Source organism: Haliotis rubra, unplaced genomic scaffold (genome assembly GCF_003918875.1).
Source record: "Haliotis rubra isolate DU_JTF1 unplaced genomic scaffold, ASM391887v1 Scf94, whole genome shotgun sequence".
NCBI classification, from domain to species: Eukaryota; Metazoa; Mollusca; class Gastropoda; order Lepetellida; family Haliotidae; genus Haliotis; species Haliotis rubra.
In genome coordinates this window covers 1,902,011-1,926,099 of record NW_025767679.1, presented here as the reverse complement: position 1 = coordinate 1,926,099, position 24,089 = coordinate 1,902,011, and the positions used below count along the sequence as shown (strand labels likewise).

The window sequence follows — 24,089 nt, the reverse complement described above, 5'->3', positions numbered from 1 at the left end:
ATAGATCAGTACCCCTTGCAAACAGATAATACAGACACTTTTTCAACAAAATCAAAGATCAGAATTTATTTCACTTGATCTTTCATCTCTATTTCATCAGCTCTTACTTATTCCTACAAAGATCTAACCATTAACAGAAGGCCAAATACATATCTTATATTCCACAACAATAAAGAATTCAGAATTGTTGAAATGAAACACAAAATATACGTATTTCAAAATCATGCCACATTCAAGACATAATTTTAGGAAATCATTACAATATTTCAGCAGACACCAGAAATGGACTTCACTATTTGCACCTGTCCTGGAAATGGAACCTTGGTGTTCAGTGGAGGTGTTAGGTTAGTCAGTGGTTGATTACAACTGAAAGTCAACATTTAAAATTTGTACTTTTATTATAAAATATGTCAAAAAGAAGATAAAAATTTAATCAACATAATACTACTCAAGAAATAGCTTTAGATTCTTCTTGATGTCAATACAGGAACTTTAAAGGGTTTTGAAGAGTAAGGCTGGATCTTGAACTATCTCCATGCACAGTACACTGTCCAGTGTTAAATCAAGGGGGATACTTATGCCCTTGTTAATCTGCTATAGTACATTGATCTGACTTTCATACTAAATTTTGTCTACTGACTCTATATCATACATACCAAAGGAAATTATGAAAGTAGATACTCTAGTGATTTCTGGCTTATATAAATTTATTCTTTTAATTCTTTCACTGGGAATGTACAGAAGATATTAGATGTCAACAGACGTATCACAACAATGGAATTCAGTTCTATAATGTGTAATCATAATCACCTTAAGTTCTAATTTGGATACTGATAGTTATTTTGTCAGAACACTTATTCAATATGACGGCAGTTGACAGAAGCAGTATGGTGTTTCCCCAGATGTACAGATGTTGATCTACATTGGCAAATACCACACACCCCCTATCTTTGTGAATATGGCAATGCATGGAGTCTAGGGCAGACAGTCAATCATGTGGAGGTGTTTTGAATAGAACAAGGTTCCACTGATGTGGCCTTATTTCTAAGCTTGAAGTGGACATGGCACTCCCAGAGAACAGAGAACACCCTCTTCAAAGACGGTGTATTGTTTCTTAACACGAATGCAACACTCTTGTACGTGATACAATGATCACAAAAAGGGCTGTGATTCCTGGTCATGTTGTGTTGCTGTTTGGTGTTGCTGCATGCAATGTTTGCTGAAGCAAATGCAGCACTCTTGCATGTGATACCAGGACCACGAAGAGGGCTACAATTGCTTGGCTGAGTTGTGTTGTGTTTACAGTGAACTTTTCAATCACTGCATTGAATGTTTGATCAAGCAAATGCAGCACTCTTGCATGCGATACAATGATCACGAAGAGGGCTATAATTGCTTGTTTGTGTTCTGTGAGCTGCGTACTCTAAAATGTATGCATACCATAGTAAGATTTTTGCTGTGGTGACCTTCAGGGGGTGTTGTGTTAAACACCAAGCCAGCCATGACACACGACATTTTGTTTGGCCATGCTGAACACCTGCAACATGACATGCTACTTGATAACTGGGGAAACACCAACCGCCACTGCGGAATTCAAACTGCCTGAGTAAATTTAATTATTTTGTGAAATTCTTTTTGTATTGTCATCTATATTTCTACTTTCATTGCCAATCTATCTTTTAATTGTAAAGGGACATGTAACTGTTTATATCTGTCTGGACAAAAAATATATAATACAAATTATTATGAAAAAACACAACAAACCCTAAACTTTTAGTGTTCAGAGTTTCATGATTGTAACCATCATTCTTACTGGTGTCCTGTAAATTCAATTGTGCAAGAATAAGGTCATTTATCTACCAGAAGAACAAATGAATAAAACATAACTGTGAAATAAGCAGTTCCCAAATGTAGACCGGAAACACTGACTACAGGAAATACCCAAGTGCAACACATGGTCATGACTTTCAAGGTCACTGGCAGAGTTACCCCCCTTTGCACTTGAAATTGCAAGAAGTACATTATACTTTTTGTATGTTACAAGCATTCCATGCCTTTTTAAAATATAAAGTACCTCAATTGAATCAACATGAGAGTTAACATTCATAAAAAGAAAGCCCCATAAAAACTTACGGTTCCAGTTTTGAATTGGCTTTGAGGCCCCAGCCTTTACTTTTTGTGTTGAAGGGATCAACATCGGCATAGCTTTTCTGGAAACAAAACACATTGTTTATTTAACATTCTTAACTTAAAGTGATAAGTCAAACAAAGTAATGTAACATGATGCCAATGTTCGTAAAGTTGACTGATACTTTCACTGGCCCCCTGTTTTGTGGACTTGCAACAAGACCTCTTTTATTGGATCACATTTGAAACAGCAAATGATTACGGTTTGACACTGCATTCAGCAATATTCCAGCAATATCACAGCAGAGGACACGCTTTGCACACTGTACGGATGTAGGGAATCAAGCTTGATCTTCTGCATGACAAACAAAAGCTTTAACCACTAGGCTCCACCACTAACCCCACATTCGAATCAAGAGAATGCAGTCATCAACTCATCAATCTACTCTTGAAAGCCAACACTGTTAATGGAATAGTGCTGTTTGTCCAAGTCAACTGATAGAATGGTCTACGGATTTTCAGCATTGAAATGACAGGAATGTGAGTGTGAATTAAGTTTTATGCTGTTTATGACAGTATTCCAGTTATAAAACAGTGTGTCGGCTTAATGTGGGGATAAAGCTGAAAGTGATAGAGGTCTTCGACATCTACCACTTGGATAAAACCAAGGAGCATGATGCCATTATTGGAAACATTACTGGGGAATACAGGCACCATTTGTTCCCTTGTGCTGAATGCATCTTTAAAATAAACATCAAAGTTACGTTTTTCCTTCTGTCGAAATAAAAATATGAATACTATTTATATGAAGAGCAGATTTGAGCATGTGACATTAATAAATCTTGTGACATTAATAATGCCTGATAATTGTGATGCATGCATGAGGGTTGTTTTCAGTTACCGAGCAACCAAGCTCATCTTTCTTGGCAATGCAAAGGCCTAGGATGTTCATGGATCTAAGGAAGGTTTTTGGCAAAGGAATGTCGCTGTAGCCATAACCAAAGAGGTCAGTATAATCGATATGAATTAAGTGGGCCATCTATCAAAATCAATACATCTACACTGCTGAAAACCATCATTCTGAATGGTTTAGCAATTGTCCCCGACTATGACTGGCAAATAAAAAGTGGATTATGCTGCACTAAGGTGACAATAAACTCTTTATAAGAAACATAAAGGTCCTGTAATTAAAAAAGACTTTTGTAAGTCAAGGTTAATGTACCTACCCTTTGGAACCTCTTGTTGTCACAATATTCAACACAGGCACAGCGGGAGCCACTGCAAGGCAAGGACACAGCTAAATCAATGGTTCATACAACACAAATCAACACCACCATCGGCTCATCTCCACTTGTTTTACAATGGAGTCAACGATATTCAGTGAACACAAGAATAAGCAATGATGAATGCAGTTGGGTGACCAAGACAATCAAGCAATTCAAAGAGCCTGATGACCGGTCACTTATTTTGACCGGAAATAATGTAGTGAGGGCAATCCTAACCCAGAACACTGACAAGACAAAAGTGTGTTCAACAAACTTCTTGATCAGCTGTGAAATAAAGGATTTGCTTTTTTATTGAGGACCTGTCTCTGTGCACATGGTAGATAAATGATTCTTAAGATGAGACAATTTTGTATTTATTCATCCCTGAATCATAATGACTAATAGATATTCCACCTAAACTGGACTGACAATATGTTGATACAAGCTGACGTGTAGGAAACGTTTGAAGAACAGTAAGGCAGGTATTAGTGAACCAATGAAAATCTCACCATTCTATGAGAAGCATCCTGTTTAAACAGTCCTCTCCACAAGCATCATATCCCATCTCTCGGTCCTCTCGTGAAGTGGTACAATCGCACACCATCCGCTTCATACTCTTGGATTTCCGCCTAAAGAGGAAACACCAGACAAATGTTAGCATAAAGTTATCATCAGAGACTGCAAAACAATCTTAGAAGAATCGCTTTAACTGAAAATAAAGAACAGTACCATGGTACATTTGCTTTATACTGCATCTCTTTTGGCTTTCAAATACAAGCAAACCATTTGGCCTTTTTCAGTCGTTTTTCCAATGAACAATATGTTTAGGAATCATGATTACTTTAGGGGATAGTTTTTTTAAAGTGAAAATTGACAATATAATTTTATATGCGATATATGTTCAACATATGAAGATGACCTTAGCTTACCTTTCAGTGAGGTAGATGTTCTCTTCTACCTGCTCGAAGAAGGGGTATGTTTCTGATTCCTCCTTCACCTCCTCTGATTTCTGCTTCTCCACAGCTTCTTCAAGCTCTTTTGTAGGCTCTTCTCGTGGCATCACAACTGTCTCCAACAAAACTGATGTGGATTCAGCTTCAAACCCTGACACTTTATCCACAGTTGATGGCTTCTCTTCAACACATACGTTATCAGACAACAATGCATTCTGGTTGAAATTGTCCTCACTCACATCTATTTCACATTTAATTTTCCCTGAGTCATTTGAAGGGACTGTGGAGGTGTTGACTGCTACAAGAACCCTTGAGGCTAGGTTTGGTGAAACAAAGGATTCGCCTGGTACAGGACCTTCTGCTGCCTTAGTAGGAGGTAGCAAGAATGAATCCTCTTGTTCTGGTTCAGGAACAGGAGCTGGATATGCAGCTTCCATCCCTCCAGCCTGAATGGGACTGTTTTGCATTAAAGCATGAGGTTCTAAAGTAAATTCTGGTGGTGGCTGCACAGGCAATTGAGGTGGTTTTCTACCCACTGGTAGGGGGATGTGGGCTGACAAGTGACTTGGGGGTGGACCTGAGGGTGTTGAGATGTCAGGCAGAGGTATACTATTCACAGGAGGTGGCTGAATACTATGTATGGGAGGAATGCCTTGAACAGGAGCTGGATGAACACCTTGAACAGGAGGAGCTGGCTGAACACCTTGAACTGGAGGTGGTAGAATGCCATGCAATGGAGGAGGGTGGATGCCTTGAACTGGGGGTGGTTGAATGCCTAGTGGGGGTGGTATGCCATGAATGGGTGGTGGCACCCCATGAACCAAAGAAGGGTGGACTGTCGGAGGTGGAATCCCAGGGACAGGAACATGCCCTGAAGGTGGTTGAGCACCATGTGGTGGTGGTGGTGAAGGCCAGCTGGATGGAAAACCTTGGTCCTGTTGGAATGTTGTGACAGGGCCTGATGCTGGTGGGTAGACCTCCTGGGGAGGAGGAGCAGAAACTTGAGCTGCAATAGCTGAGGTAGAACTAGGTGGTCCAGCAAAGGTGGCAAGCAGTTCTGCTGCTCCTGGATACTGAGATTGCCCTGAGGGTCGGTAAAGACCTTTAAGAGATGGATACATATCTGGATGAGGTTCATGATGGAGTTTAGACAAGTCGCCATGTTTTGCAGATGAAGATCGTGGGAATGCTGCTGGATCAAAGTCTAAGGCCTTGACTGTATAGGCCGTGGGGTCTTTAAGACTTTTCATTGGAGTTATAGTTTCAGCCATACGCTCAGCTTCACTGGTTCTCCTCCAACGTGACTTCACTTTTTCTGGTTTTATTGGACTAGAAGAATCTCCTGAGCTTGGCAGAAATCCCTGAGAAGCTGCCATTGACGAATCATCTGACTTATAATCAGTTTCAGACTTATCATCTCTCCGGCCCCTTTCACTTCTTCTGTCATCTGGGGATCGAGATCTGCTGTCTCTGTCATAATCATCATCATATCTTCTCCTTGACCGTCCATCCCTGTAGGAGCGTTCTCTATCCCTGTCATCCCTGTCTCTAGACCTGTAGTCATCTCTACGACTACGGTCATCTCGATCTCTCCTCCTCCTGTCATCTCTATCCCGATCCCGATCCCGATCCCTGTCCCGATCACGGTCTCTATCCCTCTCCCTGTCCCTATCTCTATCACGATCACGATCCCGATCCCGATCCCTGTCACGGTCCCTGTCTCTGTCACGATCTCTATCTCTGTGGCTACGATCATCATCATATCGTCGTCTTCTGTCTCGTCTATCACGGTCCTCTCTTTCTCTTCGTTCCCTATCTCTTTCACGTCTTTCTCTATCCTTCCTGTCTCTTTCTTCCCTGTCTCTTTCTTCCTTCTCTCTTCTTTCCTCCTGTTCTATCCTCTCCCTTTCCTCTCTCTGTTTCCTCAACTCAATTTCTCTCTGCTTTGCTTCAAGCTCCCTCCTTTCCTTTTCTTCTTTTTCTGACTTTTCTTTCTCTTCCTGCAACTTATTCATTATTGTCTCTTTGATACTCAAAGCTTTCACCTCAGTTGTATGGACAACCCTTTCTGGGAGTTGTGGAAGCTGTGGAACCCTTTCAACAATCTGTATGTATTCCTCCTTGGTAGACTCCAGTGTAGAAGATTCTTTCTCACCAACATCTTGTTGAACAAGATCACTCATCTCAGGTACATCTGCCTTTTCTTCTTCAACTTTAGCAGTTTTCCCCTTCTTTCCACCTTTATCACTTTTCCCAGCCTTTCCTCCTTTACCCTTTGGCTTCAGTTCTGACTCTGATGGGATTTCTACTTGTTTCTTCTGAAGGCGGCCACTACGTCTACGTTGAGGTGCTGATGATTCTGATTCTGCCTCAGCAGTTGGTTCGTCTACCTCAACTGGCTCAGACTTTTGTTTTTCAACTGTCACAACTTTCTGATTTCCAGTTCTCTTGCTTGGTTCTTCTTCTAGTACAGTCTTGTTAGCATTAAGGCGTCTGCTTCTTCTTGGCTGGACCTTAGACTCTTCTATATGAGACTCAGCAGGAGTGCCAGCTGATGGCACCTCTGCAGTAGTTACAGCCTGTACTGCCTTCTTTGCTTCCTCAAGCTTAACCACCTGTTTATCTGCCTGAGTTTCATGTGTTTCTGTAGATGTTTCTGACTCAACCTTTCCGGATTCATTGCCCAGTTGAACATTCTCAGTCAAGGAACACTTGACACCCCGATCTTCTGTGTGACCCTGTTGAGGCACAATATCTTCCCTATGAACAGGAGTTAATGTGTCTTCATTTGAAGTAGCTTCCTCTGATTCATGCATCTTGGGGACAGCAGGCATATGTGAATCTTCTGTAGAGTCTGTATTTGAACTACTATCACAATAAGCTGTTTTCATATCAATAGATTCTGGCATATTATCAGACTGACAAACATCCTCTGAATTAGCTTCACTGTCCAGTTTCAGGCTGGTATCAGTTATGTCTGTATCATTGCCTTTTCTCTCCTCTTTACTTAAACTGAGAACCGTTTCTGTCATATCTGCCTGTGTGTCTTCAATAACTAATTCAGATGCATCACTTTGTAGTGGAGGGCAATTATCTTTATATCCTGAAGGCATAATCATAGCTGACTTGTTGGTATCTTCACCACCACCAGGCATGTCTTCATTCTTTGAAACTTTGGGTTCATCTCTTACAACATCCTGTATTTCAAACGACACTGAAGGGACTTTCTCTGTGGGTGACAGGTCTACTTTTAGTCCTGGAACAGGCATGAAGTCTTTGACAGACGGTTCCGGGATAGGGGAATACTTAACAGAGTCTTCAGGCTGCTGTTCATGAACCTGTGGGGCTGAGGCAGGTTGGTATTGCTGGGTTTGCCCTGAGTGGTCAACAAGAAGATGAGATACTCCTTTATCAAGAGAGGATGTTGGGATATTTGGCACATTGTCTGCTGCACGATTCAGTTCTTGAGATTCAGACTGATTTGGCACAACTTTGAATGATGTAGACATCACTGAGATATCAAGAGCTGCTTGTGAAGTGCTTTTGACACCAGGAAACATAACTGTGGAAACATTGTCAACTTTTTCAAATACATTTGGGGATTTATTGTCATCAGCCACTTCTATGTTCGATTTCTTCTCCAAAATATGACTCTCTGCATTCACAGGTTTACTTATTAAAGCTTTTTCATTCGAATCAACAGGAGATTCTTCTTCACAAGATCTTGATCTGTTCAATACCTCATCTGGAACTCTTGAGTTTGTATCTTTCAGCTTTGGAGAATCTTTAACATCTTTGCTGTCCAAGGGTATTGTGGGTTCTTTCTTTGTAGGAAGGTTCAGGTTTAACTTGAGAGAAGAAAACTTAGGAAAGAAAGATTCAGTCTGTACACTTTCTGACATTGCACTGACAAACTCTTCCTTTTGTCTCTTGCGCTGAGTGTCTTCTTCATCATCAAGAACACTTTCAATCTTCTTTGTTGGAAGGACTTTGGGTTTTCCAAAACTCAGGGAAAATTTTATCTTTTCCGTTTTTGTTTGCTCAGTTTTAACTGGATTTGAACACTCAGATTTAGGAAAACCTTTCGTATCTTCTGCTCCCAGTGACTGAACCTTTGGAAGACATGCACTTGATGAAACCTTACCACCTTTATCATCTACAAGTACATTTTGGATAACAACTGGTGTTTCTATTGAATTTTCTTCTTCCTCATCACACAAGTCCATGTCATCACTGGAGTAGTTATCCTGCTTCAAATTTGCAGGTTCCATCTTGCTATCAGTAGCACTAACAACAGGCATCTCCACAGTGTCCTGTGTTGCCACCACTATAGAACCAGGAACATTAGGAAGAGGAATATCAGGTAGTGGAATATCATTAAGATCAATCACATGTTCAGTAGCTGTTGCTGGCTTTGGAATCTCCTTCTTCTCTACTGATGTTTTAAGATCAGAAGTCTCTTTCGGCTTTTCAGGAGAATATTTTCTTGATCGATACATTCTCCCCATTGAGTCAGTTTCTCTCTTATCTCTGTCCCTCCGAGATCTGTCTGGTGAGTCTCTTCTCCTTCTTGATCTCTCTCTATCAGCTGAATCCTCCCTTCTCCTATACCTCTCCCTCTCTAAAGAATCATCTCGTCTTCTAGAGTATCGATCTCTACTGGAGTCTCTCCGTCTATCAGATTCCCTCCTTCTGTTTCTATCACTACTACTTCCTCGCCTTCTACGGTCTCTGTCACAACTGTCATCACGTCGTCGTGACCTATCAGCACTGTCATCATGTCGTCGTGACTTATCTGCACTGTCATCACGTCGTCGTGACCTATCAGCACTGTCATCACGTCGCCGGGACCTATCAGCACTGTCATCACGTCGCCGTGACCTTTCTGCACTGTCATCACGTCGTCGTGACCTATCAGCACTGTCATCACGTCGTCGTGACCTTTCTGCACTGTCATCACGTCTGCGTGACCTATCAGCACTGTCATCACGTCTGCGTGATCTATCAGCACTGTCATCACGACGTCTTGAGCGATGATCTCTCTCTGAACTGTTATCCCTCCTGCTTCTACTTCGTTCTGAACTCTCTTCTCTTCGACGCAACCGGTCTCTCTCAGAGCTGTCATCCCTTCTCCTGGAGGGTCTATCTTTGTCATGGCTTTCATCTCTTCTCCTCGACTTGCCTCGTTCAGAACTTTCATCTCGTCTCCTCCGTGACCTACTCCTTTCTGAACTGTCATCCCTTCGCCTTGAATGCTGACTTTCACAACTGTCACCTCTTTTCCGTGATCTATCATTACTGTCCCCAGGTCTCCGGTGCTTTGACTGCTCATTACCATCATCTTGCCAACGGGACTTTCTTTTTTCTGAACTATCATCCTTTCTGGATCCACTCCTATCTGCACTCCTCCTGGAATCATCACTGCCATCCCTCCGTTTGGAAGCTTGTTTTTCATAACTGCCATCTCGTTTTGTCAACTCAGAACTGCCCTCTCTTGCCCTTGGTCGTTCATCATCTTGCTTTGAACATTTGTCAAGATTGCTGTCTTCCGAGGCCTCCTTCTTTTTCTCACCCTCTTCACATTTGGTCACTTGAATTACAGCATCTGATGCTGCAGCACTGACTTTACAGACCTCTTTTTCAGAAAGAGATTTTGAAGGCTCAGAGATGTCAGGGAGCTGATCACTAACTTGAGAAGTATCTGGAGATGACTCATAGCCAACTATTGGAAACTCTTTGATGGGAACTGATGCTGCTGAATCAGGTGATTCCGTTACAATTGTGTCTGTAAACTTTTTCTCAACTTTCATGCTTGAGGGAGAAACAGCCTTTCTATGAAGTTTTTCCTGACTTTGTGATTGCCTTTGTTTGCTTTTATGCGATAACAAACATTTCTCCTGAGATGGTGATCTGCTAAACCTTGAGTGTGATTTGGTTTCATGTTGTTGAACGGAATACGGATTACTAACAAACAGCCTATCATCCCCTCGCTCTTCATTAGGCAGAGTTCCCCACATAGATCTTTCTGGAATGGTCAAAACTTCATCATCAGATGGAGAGGAATCCCACTTGGAGCGGCTGGGTCTGGAATCATAATCATCCTGAGTCATCTGCCAGTTTATTTCTACTGGCGTTTTGATTTCCTTGTTAACAACATCCAAACTGTCAGATATGGTTTCACCAAACCGACCTGCACTCTCTTTGATTGCAGACACAATCATTGAATTGTCCACATCTCTCGTCCTATCAAAATCAGTTTTCTCTGGGGAATCCCATTTGGATCGAACAAAACCCTCAATATCAACAGTACCTTTGCTCCTGAGCGTTTCATCAATCCGTTCAGGTGAATCCCACCTTGACCGACTTGGAAAGACAATTGCCTCTTGGTACTCTTCATTGAGTTTATTATGGTTATTTTCAATGACGACAGCTGATGGCAAATTATCATGCAATGACTTCATTTTGGTTATTTCAGAAACATCTTTTTCCTTAGATTTTAATTTGTCCTTATCCTCAGTACTTTTGGAAATAACTTTAATGTCAGGTGAAATATGACTCTTTGTTTGTGCAGTTTTGTGTGTGATCTCTTCTTTCTCGTGAGACGAAGATCGGTCTCTTCCTGAATGTCTTCTCTTAATATCCTTCCCTTCAGAGTGAGACTTATTTTCTTCATCCTTATCCTGAGACAATGACCTGTCTTTCTGAGATCTTGTTTGCCTCTCCTTCAACTTTTCAGGTGAAATGGTATTACGTCGCGGTTTTGACCGGTCATTTTCCTTTGAGTCAGAGCTGTCCTTTCGCGACCTTGTTTTCCCTTCATGTGTATCCTTTGATTTCTCCACCGATACCTCTCTCCTGCTAGATTCAGTAGCTGTCCCTTTATCTCCAGACCTAGACCTTCCTCTCCTGGAACGTCTTCTGCTTGGTTCACTTTCCATTTCAGTAGACATTTCTTTCTTCTCATCCTCCTGTGACTGACTTGTCCTCCTTAACCTAGAATGTTTACCATATTCCTTGGGAAGCCTTTCTGGAGAATCTTCCCACTTTGACCTTTTAGGAAGTGGCTTAATTTCAGGAGATTTTGTAGAATCTCTGTGATGACGTCTTTTCCTTACATCTCTCTCCTCCTCAACATCACATTCTAGCTTCAATTTGTCCTTTGTTAAATCTGCTGCCATCTCTGTTGTAGCTTTAACCACTGTATTGCCGGTCTGATGTGTGGAGTCAATCAGTACAGCTTCAGATGGTGACATACCCACAATTGGATGAACACCACCATCTGCAACTGCATCATCCATCTCTGACGACGGGGATCTGTAAGTTATTGACTTTCTTTGTTTCTGAAACTGTGGGTCATCTGCTATTGGTAATATTGTCTGGTTTTGCTGCCTTGTCTCCACTTCTTCTTGCTTTGATATCTTAATTTCACTTCCTCTCTTAACAGGAGAAATAACACTTTCATCCATATCTTCTAATCTCACTAAATTTAGTTTAACCTCAGCTCCCTTTAAAGTTTTCACATATGTGGCTGATTCTGATTTCTTTTTTTCTTGTTCATGAGCAGGAGACCTCTCTTTCCTACCTCGTTTTTCTTCAGGGGAAACGCTTCTTAAAGATTTCACATCATCTTCCTGTGATGATAAACGACTGCTTCTTCTTCTGGTGGATCTTTCCGTATCCCAATCACTTGAAGTTGATCTGTCACTACGAGAATGCTTTTCACGGACTGGGGACTTCTCATTATGAGAATGCTTTTCACGGACTGGGGACTTCTCATTGTGAGAATGCTTTTCACGGACTGGGGACTTCTCACTTTGCGATCGCCTTCTACTTCTGTCTCGATCTTTTTCCCTTGAAGATGACCTATCAGTTCTTGGTCTCCTTGACCTACCATCTTTTTCTTTTTCCTTTTCTCTACTTCTTTCTTCGGATGGAGATCTATCTCTTAAACGTCTCGATCTTCTAATTTCAGGTTCAGTGGCCTTTGGTGCCTCTGAAGGTTTTTCTAACTTTTGGGCAATCTCTAGCATCTCCTGCTCTAACTTCAGTTTCTGTATTTCCTCAGCAGACATAAAACCACATCTTATTATATTAGCAACGTCATCTTCTGTACAGAACTTAATTCCTCCTTTACCTTTCACATATGCTTGAACAGCTATCTTCTGTGCTTCAGATGGCCCCTCTGCATCTGGTCGGAACATCTGTTTCTTATTGACTTTGAATCTAACAGGTGTCACAGTACTTTCACCACTTTCTTCATCATCTTCATCTCCATCATCTGAGGAAAAAACAGATTTCTTTGTTGGTTTGATTTGGAAAGAAATTTTACCTTTTCCTACAGGTGGTGAAGCTAAAGCAAAGTTCAGCAGCTTTGCTCCAGGAGCAGCACTTTTACTCGCATCTGTTGTGCCAGAACTCTGGCCCCTAACCTTGTTTAGCAATTTCTGTGCAAGAGACAGCTCAGGTTCAGGTTTGGAATCAACACTTGGAAGATGGACTGATTCCACTCGAGAAGGTGGAGGCGGTGGGGGAGGAGTTCCTTCAGACTCGCCCGATGGCTCTGATGTGCGGGAGGAGGATCGCTGGCGGGTTCTACGGGGTGACACAGGAGGTGGAGGGGGTGGTGGAGGCTCTTCATCTGAAAAACCATGCTTTTTCTTTTTCCGCTTCTTTCCCCGACTTTTGCTTTGTGGCAGGGAAGGTTCTGCTGGTGGCATTGGTGGAAGAGGTACATCATCCAGGTTAATGTTCAGTGTGCTTGGCAGTGGTAGATCAAGAAGCATGTTACTACTATGGCATTCTTCTGACGTTTGTCCTAGCGGTTGAGGAGCATGATATACATCTGCTGTCGTCTGCTGCCGGGTTGGAGGTAGATGACTTTTGTGTTCAGCAGATTCTCCTGGTGCTGAGGGAGGCTGGATTCGAGGTAGTGAGATGCTCAGCAGCTTGGTGGGGCTCCCAGCTGGTTCAGCGTCCTCCTCAAATGGGTCACTGGAACACAAGGAAAACAACACTCACATGTCAACTTCACAATCATACCAATGAATACCATAGGAATGTTTTATTCAAAGGAGACATCAGGCGCCGATTTCTCAAAACAAACTTAAGTCTGAGTTTTGACTTAAGTTAGAGTTTTTACTCAAATTTGAGAAAATGCATTTCCCAGAATGAACTAAAATCGATAGTAAATTCAAACATAGTAGACAGTTTGAGTCTGATGGATAGATTACTTAAGTTGTTTGGGCTCTTTTATTTACAAAATGCAGTTGAGTTTAAAATTCAGCTGTTTCAAATTGTCAAACTCAATTTAAAATTTGAGTAAAAACTTAAGTTAGTTTCGAGAAATCGGGGCCAGATCCTGTCTCAATAACATACAAGCCTCATGAGAGTGAGTTAGCATGGATTTATGCTGCAGTTACAATGAGAGGACATCCAAAATGAGATTCAAACATCATTTTTTTCTTCTTTTCAAATTACAATTTACCAATACCAATAAAAATTCAGCTTCATCAGCATCCATGACATCAATAACCATACTATTATATGTTTAATACTTGTTAACAGAAAAAATTAAGTGCATCAAGTGGTAATCTACAGTTTGTGAAGGAATATTTCTCAAGCTTCATAAGCATTCTTCTACAAAAAACAAGCCTCAAAATGTAGTTACCTGCTGCAAACATTTACCATTCAAAGCATTCATTCACCATTCACAATGTCTACTGTAATATCTCACTGGAGTGAGACTACATTGACCATGTGACCAAACAAAGAAATACCACATTAGTTTCTCAGTGACCAGGTTAATTCTGTGATTCAGAGCCATCAGTAAGATGAAAACATGGTACAAAATAAAATCCCAATGAAGAGAAGCAACAGAATGGTCAAGTCTATAGACAAGGTTGCCTCACAATTGTTTCTTTCAAGGTCAAACGAATAACAAGTAAACCAGAGTCTAAAAGACCCCTATTACAGCCTTTTCCATCAGGCTTCCAAAATAGTTGGGTTACAACTAATTATCATCTAATGGAGGGTGTTATCGGTGCAATAAAGAAATCTGATAAACTTGGTATCCAAATCTGATAACTATGCAAATTACGTCAATCCCCAAACTACTTTCACAAAACTCCATAGAGGCGCTCTGTCCACATCTGTCCCAGTTTGACCATGTTGGTTGGCGCTAAAACAATCAGTCATCAGTCCATGTTCCAGTCACTGTTTGATTCTTCCATCAAATTTGTCCAACAATACAGTCACATCTTACACCAGATTACTATAGTCTAGCATATCTACATTAATATTCATCAGTATCTGCAAGATGAAAGTTAAATACTATTGCAACGAAACACTTTAGGTCTGTTTACTGTTCAACACCACATTCTGTAACCTTGCATCCAAAATTGGGGGCAGCCTATACTTAAAGGCACACTACTCACACTTTTCTAAAAAATCAATATTGCATTTCTCTCATTAATGCCAACTATCAGCCAACAGCGAAGCTAACATATATTTATTCCCAAAAAAATTATGTATTTACATTACAATATGAGATTAAAAAGTTCGAAAGTATTAATGCAACGTTGGATTAAATCAACTCTCACGCCCTCTACCGACCTAACCTTATTTCAAGCGAACCCCATAGAGTTATGTCCCTTGGAATGCTCGAATACCTATAATGCAACTTGTGATTGTGGCCAGTTCGGCAAACACAGCCAACACCGCATCCGACAGATTTCGATGTATGGCGCAATCGTTCACATTCCATAAATGGCAAGTCTTATCTGTTTGGAAGCAGCTCGCCTCCAAGTTTCAATTATAGATTTCAGTCAAGTTGTAAGGGATAATAAGTCTTTTATTGTATCAATAATAAGCTAAAGTGAGTACATATGCCCCAATATATGTATCATAGACCAAAATATTATTGAAAAAGCGTGACATAGTGCCTTTAATTAAGTTTTGACCATACAGTGCAATCCTTGAGAATAAGCCCCATAATGCGTACACAAGATTATAACAAAATTCAGCAGAACTTAACTTCCTTCAAGTGATATGTGGTAATTCTCTATCCTAAATTACGCAACGACAAAATAAAATGTTTGCTGTGGTTCTGTTGTTACTGGTTGGACTTAGTTATTCCACTCACAAGTCACTAGAATATTTAGACAGAAGACCACAAAGAAAATAGATAGAGACCCGTTGATATTTTGCAGTCCAGCACACAGGCTGAGAAAGGACTGCTTGAGAGAACCAATGCCAGACCAAACAACCTCCTGGCTAATAAGAAAGAAACAGAACAGGTGCAGGTATGGTTTTCTGGCACTTCCAAATAAACATGCCATGTTGGAGAAAGAATCCAGCAAACAGTTAGGTTCAAGTGCATTTATCTCCAACCAGATTGTGATTTTTGCTTTTTATGCAAACTTATGAAAAATTACTACCACACTTCAAACATCACCAAATAATGGCTACGTTCATTTTGACTTTATGTTATATTATCATTACAGCTGTCAAAGTTGTAAATCAAATACATGATTAAAAATTTAAAGAATGAAAATTTTGAATCGAAACTGCACAGTTTAATGATTTTGTTTGATGATATCACAGTCTATTTCACTCTACTTGTCCTTATCAGTAACAAAATACTACAGGACTGATCAGAAACTAATCAACTGTCTTTCTGTGATATGAAAACATGATACGTGGATACGTCATATAAATATCTCATCCCATCTGTGATTGGATGTTGTGGAATTTCTAATGGGTACCTATATACAAATCCCAATATCCAGTCCACAATGCCCACTCAACATTATGGGCATAAAGACAGCCAAGTCTCAGCTGGTGCACTCACACTAACGATTGCTTTGTTTGAGAGAGCAGCCAGTCTGCCTGCAAGCCATAGCTGTGAGCCAGCAAGCAATGAGCTCCCACAGTAATGAGGTCAGATAGCTGGGCTCCTCGGCCATATTGCATTCTGCCATGCCAGCAGACGACAAGCCACTGGCTGAATAATTCAGTGCATCAAGAAATTGCTCTGATCAGTTTGTATGGGAGATACTGCAACATGTATGAATGTTGAGATGTTGTTGTAATAGTGGGGACTGCTGATAGCTGGACAGACTTCCTCCAGTATGTAAGTGTTTGTGGGATGCAGATGTGTTCATGTTACCTCTGTCTCTGCAAATACTTGCTTGGCCAGGCTGAGTGGCTGCTGCTGACGTTTTCTTTGAGTACGGGTAATATCTCAAAAGCTGAATTTCACTGAAACAATCCCTCAATCATAAGAGTGATTGCCAACATAACCATGTGTTAAAGGACAAGATTAAGTGTAAATTTTCTGGCACAGATTTGTTCTACATGCCAGTTACATGAGATTCGAATGAACATGCCTCCTTTTTTGTAGTTGGAAAGGTGTTATATCAGTGAAACAAGATTGAATTCATGAAGACAATATTAGGGTCATATGCATATAGGTTGCAAATACTTCAGCAGATTTAGGCAAATCAAAAGAATGTATAGTGTTTGAGGGTTTCTTTTCAAAACACTGTACAAAGCAATATCCTAACCACATGAAGACAACTGGTGAATAAGACAGCAAACAAACTAGTCAATGATATCCATTCTAATAACCTTGACAGCCCTACTTCAAAGTTGGTTCATCCACTGTCAAGAATTAAGATTGTATTCAAAGCAACAATGTACACAATACAGTCCTTCATTGTGATTGTCTTGTCAGTTTTCATGCACACAATCAGTAATACATGAGTCATACATATGTCATAACCTACAAATATAGTCCCAAACTAAGGTTGTATCCACTGTTATAACCTACACAATGTAGTCCCAGACTAAGGTTGTATCCACTGTTGTAACCAACACAATATAGTCCCAGACTAAGGTTGTGCCCACTGTAATAACCTACACAATGTAGTCCCAGACTAAGGTTGTAGCCACTGTTATAACCTACACAATACAGTCCCAGACTAAGGTTGTGTCCACTGTTATAACCTACACAATATAGTCCCAAACTAAGGTTGTATCCACTGTTATAACCTACACAATGTAGTCCCAGACTATGGTTGTGTCCACTGTTGTAACCTACACAATATAGTCCCAGACTAAGGTTGTATCCACTGTTATAACCTACACAATGTAGTCCCAGACTAAGGTTGTATCCACTGTTGTAACCAACACAATATAGTCCCAGACTAAGGTTGTGCCCACTGTAATAACCTACACAATGTAGTCCCAGACTAAGGTTGTAGCCACTGTTATAACCTACACAATACAGTCCCAGACTAAGGTTGTGTCCACTGTTATAACCTACACAATATAGTCCCAAACTAAGGTTGTATCCACTGTTATAACCTACACAATGTAGTCCCAGACTATGGTTGTGTCCACTGTTATAACCTACACAATATAGTACCAGACTAAGGTTGTATCCAGTGTTATAACCTACACAATATAGTCCCAGACTAAGGTTGTATCCACTGTTATAACCTACACAATGTAGTCCCAGACTAAGGTTGTATCCACTGTTGTAACCAACACAATATAGTCCCAGACTAAGGTTGTGCCCACTGTAATAACCTACACAATGTAGTCCCAGACTAAGGTTGTAGCCACTGTTATAACCTACACAAAACAGTCCCAGACTAAGGTTGTGTCCACTGTTATAACCTACACAATATAGTCCCAAACTAAGGTTGTATCCACTGTTATAACCTACACAATGTAGTCCCAGACTATGGTTGTGTCCACTGTTATAACCTACACAATATAGTCCCAGACTAAGGTTGTATCCACTGTTATAACCTACACAATATAGTCCCAGACTAAGGTTGTATCCACTGTTATAACCTACACAATATAGTCCCAGACTAAGGTTGTATCCACTGTTATAACCTACACAATGTAGTCCCAGACTAAGGTTGTAGCCCCTGTTATAACCTACACAAAATAGTCATAGACTAAGGTTGTATCCACTGTCATAACCTACACAATATAGTCCCAGACTAAGGTTGTAGCCACTGTTATAACCTACACAATATAGTCCCAGACTAAGGTTGTATCCACTGTTATAACCTACACAATGTAGTCCCAGACTAAAGTTGTATCCACTGTTATAACCTACACAATGTAGTCCCAGACTAAGGTTGTATCCACTGTTATAACCTACACAATATAGACCCAGACTAAGGTTGTATCCACTGTTATAACCTACACAATATAGTGCCAGACTAAGGTTGTATCCACTGTTATAACCTACACAATATAGTCCTGTGTAGGGCAGCTCCTGTCTGTGATATCAGTATCAGCCCGGTAGTGGGGTCAACAGTGAGGTCAAGGTTGAGCTACCTCACCTATCACTGTTCCCATATCGCTAGCACTATGTGTAAGTATAGCATAACTACGTGTGTTCTGGACTTGCTGTAAACATGCTTACAATCATCTGTGGCATGGATAACAAACAAAACACTCCACACACTTGGCAACTGGAGCAGCCAGCCTGTGATGTGAGTAGGAAGACAAGGCTAGAAAGTCACAAAAATGCCTGATCTGTCAGAACACTGTAACTGCTGCTGCAGCCTGTGGTTTCATGATGCTATATATTCACTTATACTTTATGTTACACATTATGTACAGGAATAACGGAAAGTACAGAAATCTGAATTCTGTTATAGAAATCACCTCTGTTTAATGGACTGAATCTCTCTATCAGATCCAAGATAGTTGGTTACTCTAAGGAATTGTCAACAAGAAAAATATTACACCATGTCTTGACAGTAAGGTATGCATCATTAAACCTGAACAGCAAGTGCATGACTGCACATCAGACAGATACCATGCAGACACATTCCAAAGATTTGTTACCTCTGCCGCCTGCATACATGAAACAGAGACAAAACATGATGCCACTTTTCACAGGAAGAATGTAACTGACTGTATTTTCACCGACAGTTTAAGTTTACAATAATATATTTGCCAATGGGATCTGTTTTGTAAAACATCTGACATGGCTCTTATAAGTGAAAAAAACGCTTGTTACTTTTCTCTTCTGCTACATTACCCTGTCAGCAGCCCAAGAGGCAAGCCATGTACATGGTCCACTGGTTACTGTTCTCAGAAATAATGTGTCTGATATGAGCACTGTGGATATAGTATTGTGAAGTATGCACCCTGTCTCATGATAGAGCCTGCCTCTAGTGGTGTGGCGATTCATCGATACGCATCGATGCACCGATCCATGAGCCATCGATACAGTGAATCGATACGAACTTTCACATTGTCGTATATCCCGATACGATACTAAAAATAGGCAACGATACATCAATGTTTAACTTTGGATATTGTCGAATTGTGATATCCGTAAAGAAAAAAGACTTACTTTCATTTGATGATTAAAATATATGCTTACTTATTTTCCCCTTCATAAGTAAACGTTTTCTCGGAAATTCTTGCGTCAAGAACTGTGTCAGACATAGTGCTCGCATGTTATTAACATTCACAAAGTCCGTGTATAAACTTAATTATCTCGTTTCCGAATGAACATTGAAAAAACGCTGGTGGGATTTAACGAAATACTTTAAAATGGTTTAGTTTGGATATTAAGTTGCTTTTTATAGTTGGTGTTAGAATTAAAGGTTTTAGTATCGAGATACATATCGTATCGCGACCCTTATATCGGGATTCAAATCGTATCGCAGCTTCAGTGCACAATACTTTGCCAATATATTGTCATGACTAAAATTTGAGTATCATGATGTATTGTATCGCAGGTTGTATGCCAATACCAGCACTACCTGCCTCAGGGCCGTGAAACATCTTTGTTCCCTCCAAGCTAAGGGTTGAATAATTCAAATGTTAGTAAGTAACTGGACATCTGTGCAACTTATGAATGCTGTTTAACGTTGAATAATTAATAAATTATGTTCACCAGTGTTCATGTGTAACAGGAGGAACAATACAGTAAGTTCATTACACAAATGTATAATGATAGACAGGTCACCAGTGACGCGAAAATGTGTGTCCGGAACAAATGTAGAGAATGGACGCCGAAAAAAATTCACTGTGTCTAGAGTGACGCACAATATTATTCTTTGTACCCACAACCGATTTATGACACTGAGTGTTCCTTTCAGAGCAATTACTTGCATCATTTCACCCATTGGTCAGTATAATCAATGATTCCTTTCCTTGGCTCTAAAGAACTCATCACAACATACAATTCTCTACACTGTTACTTCACAGGACCCTCATATTGCCTGCAAGGACCCTCAAAACTAATAATTAGAGGTATCCGGGGAGCCCATGTTTGTGAGTCGAGGTAAAGCCCTGGGTCACGATACAATGCATATCACAATACTCATATTTACATCAAATTGCGTTTCACCCCTGTGTGATAAGAATAAAAAGACAGTATAATGACCATATGTTTTCAAAGCATAAGAAAGGTTGAGGTAACCTGTAAACCAGTTCAAGGGAACTTCCAAATCTAATAATAATGCTCAATTATCACTGTAAAATATAACAATTATCAATTAGTACACAAAATATTTGTTTCCATAATATCTCGAACTACAAATAAAGAAACAAATGTTTTTTTCAAAGTGTGTCAGTTTAACATATTAACAAAAACTATCATACGTGATGCAAAATTTCCCTTTGCTGTAACATACACAAGATCACCCTTAATCATTCAGAATTTTAATGAAAATGCAGAGCGAATCAAGTATCATCCCATTCATAACAATGTGAAATAAAGTCACTGTTGAATATGAAGGATGACATTTTACTACATTCTGGGGTCGATCCTTTAAAGCCAACAAGAGGACTATGTCATTGGTATCCACCTTCAATGGTAAATAATTGTGGAAAAATACTTGAATCTTCTTGTTGCCATTAGAACACTATACTTATCTGTTTCAAAAATCCCCAAAGGCACCAGTACACCATTAAAACTACTTAGAATGTTTGGTGAAGAACCAGTGGGTGAGTGAATGCGTGTGGTTTTACGCCGCTTTTAGCAATATTCCAGCAAAATCATGGCGGGGGACACCAGAAATGGGCTTCAAACATTGTACCCATGTGAAGAATCGAACTCAGGTCTTCGGCATGACAAGCAAACGCTTTAACCACTAGGCTACCCCACCGCCCCTTCTCTAGAAGGAATTCCATCATTACCGACCACAGTCACAGCTGTTGCCACAGAGAGTTGACAAAAATATATTTTGGTCGAATCACAAAATCAAAGATGCTCCACAAAATCCACAATTGTGTACTGTGTGTCAATAAGCAACACAAATATCAAGTGACTTCAATGGCACATTATATGAGGGAGTGATTGAGTTTGGTTTTACGCTGCTTTTTAGCAATATTCCAGCAATATTACAGCGGGGGACACCAGAAATGGGCTTCACACATTGTACCCATGTTGGGAATGGAACCCGGGTCTTCGGCGGGCAAATTATGTGGATGTGAAAACAAGGTAAAATCAAAAGAATGGAAATGATTGGAACATGTAATATGATCTAAAACTGAAAGTACTGAAGTATAGCAACTGCATATGCCGATGAAACTGTCCATCTTTTTTCCCATGCATGATTCAGAGTTGAACTATAAAACATTTACCTTCCCAGTAACAATCATAAGTGTACATTTAAAAGTGAAAAAAGAAAAGAGTTACATCCCCTTGATTTCATTGTTTGCACCTGTTTGTATCACAACTGTCATATTTGAGAAAAACTACTTCCTTTAAAGGACAATCTGCTGCTGACAATGCAAACAAACCTTTACACACAAGCTGCCTGATTTCCTCATATGATCTGTAAACACATTTATCCCAGTTGTATGAGCTCTTGGCAAGGTAAATTAACCTGCATACCCCATTTATATGGGCTCCTGTCAATCATGATGTGTACAAAACTGTATACCCAAGTTGTCCGATTCCTGACAAGGTATATAAATGTGTATATCCCAAATGTCAGAGCTCCAAGTAAGGTAAATAAACCTTTTCTACCCCAGTTGTCGGAGCTCCTAGTTGTCGGATTCCTGACAAGGCATATAAACCTGTATATCCCAAATGTCAGAGCTCCAAGTAATTTAAATAAACCTCTATTACCTCAGTTGTCGGAGCTCCTTAAGTACTGTCGGAAATAGAAAAAAATGTATTTTCTCATTTATCTTCTCAATTTATGTAGTTGATATGTGCAAGTGTAAAATATCTGTTAAACTAAGTTCGGCCTAACTACAGTCTCAGTGGTAGGGACATAGGAAACGTAGAAAAAGGACTTTACTGAGGAGAAATTAGTGCAGAAATGAGCAATGTCCAAAATGATATATTTGGAACAGACCATGGCTTTAAGCAAATTAGTGTGCTATGATATTGTATTACAAAGGACACTGTTTAAATGCCTAATTTGAAATTAGACGTAGCTTCATTATAAACGAAAGCTGGCGTAAAAAATAATAACTTTCATGCTGAAACTATTAAGGATGTAGCTACCATGGAGTCTCACTGTCACTATAAAAAGAAACAGATCAAAAGCAAAACCTGGACGGGTGTCGCAGACGATCGTTGGGGTCGGGCTAGGGGATAGAGATATCAGCAAAGATAAGATAATCCTTTAGGGCAATTATACAGGGGAAGTACACGGCATGTCATAACAATTTACAAACAAGAAGACAAAGTCATCAATATCCCCCGCAATGGCAAAATACTCTTCATGATTATGTCTACGAGTTATGATTATGTCAAATATTTAGGTGTGTATATAGAAAAGTGGAAGGAGAGTATTGAAAGGTTTTTAAAGTTCTGCTCCAGAAAGCAGCACTATCACCAATTTCAGTCAAACTTGTTGCCATGGAAATGCCAAAAATATTTTATTCAGAATTCCAAAACTACCAAAAGGCACCAGTACACCATCAGATCTATCCATGGACCAAGTTTGGTGAAGAAATAGTGAACGGTTTTAGAGTTCTGCTCCAGAAAAGAGCACTACCACTAATTTCAGTCAAAGTCAAACTTGTTGCCATGGAAAAGCCAAAAATATTTTATTCAGAATTCCAAAACTACCAAAAGGCACCAGTACACCACCATATCTATCTATGTGCCAAGGTTGGTGAAGAAATAGTGAACAGTTTTAGAGATCTGCTCCGGAAAAGAGCACTACCACAATTTCAGGCTAAGTCAAACTTGTTGCCATGGAAATGCCAAAAATATTTTATTCAGAATTCCAAAACTACCAAAAGGCACCAGTACACCACCAGATCCATGTATGTGCCAAGTTTGGTGAAGAAATATTGAACGGTTTTAGAGTTCTGCTCCGGAAAAGACAAATGTGCACTGACGGACGGAGTCCATTTTAATACCCCCCGCAAAACGCTTTGCGGGGGATAATAATATCCAGTCCTGTCGATCTTCACGACCAGGTGGTCATGCCACCTATATATTTTGAGACATTTAATACGATGCGTTTCTATGGTTATCAGGTATTATACTCTTTTACACATCTCAATATAAACTTTAGGAAAGAAAGACATGTAAGATGTTAATCAATAGATGAGGCATAGTCAACACACATGAAAAAGCACAAAATATCTTTGAGATGACCCCTTGTGCCTGTAGGCTGCACATGCATTTCATGCCAGGTGAGCCGACGGTCCGTCGTCATACCTGGCTGAGCGACCTAACTGCCATCTATAGTCTGATCTATTGTTTTCAGCAGCTATTCATATTTTTGCC

At 40.1% G+C, this 24,089-nt stretch overlaps 1 protein-coding gene across 3 annotated transcripts in view; it reads right to left on the bottom strand.

Annotated features, from left to right (window-relative positions):
- LOC124264750 (titin homolog) overlaps positions 1–24,089 on the bottom strand; it is a 66,617-nt gene that overhangs the window by 20,587 nt on the left and 21,941 nt on the right. For 2 of the 3 annotated variants that reach the window (XM_046699522.1, XM_046699523.1), the window contains exons 2-5: positions 4,322–13,336; positions 3,902–4,021; positions 3,354–3,405; positions 2,134–2,210 (exon numbers count right to left, since the gene is read on the bottom strand). In XM_046699522.1, coding sequence (XP_046555478.1) covers positions 2,134–2,210; positions 3,354–3,405; positions 3,902–4,021; positions 4,322–13,336 — 9,264 coding nt within the window. The remainder of the gene's footprint in view (positions 1–2,133; positions 2,211–3,353; positions 3,406–3,901; positions 4,022–4,321; positions 13,337–24,089) is intronic. The other variant, XM_046699524.1, reaches the window with a different exon arrangement.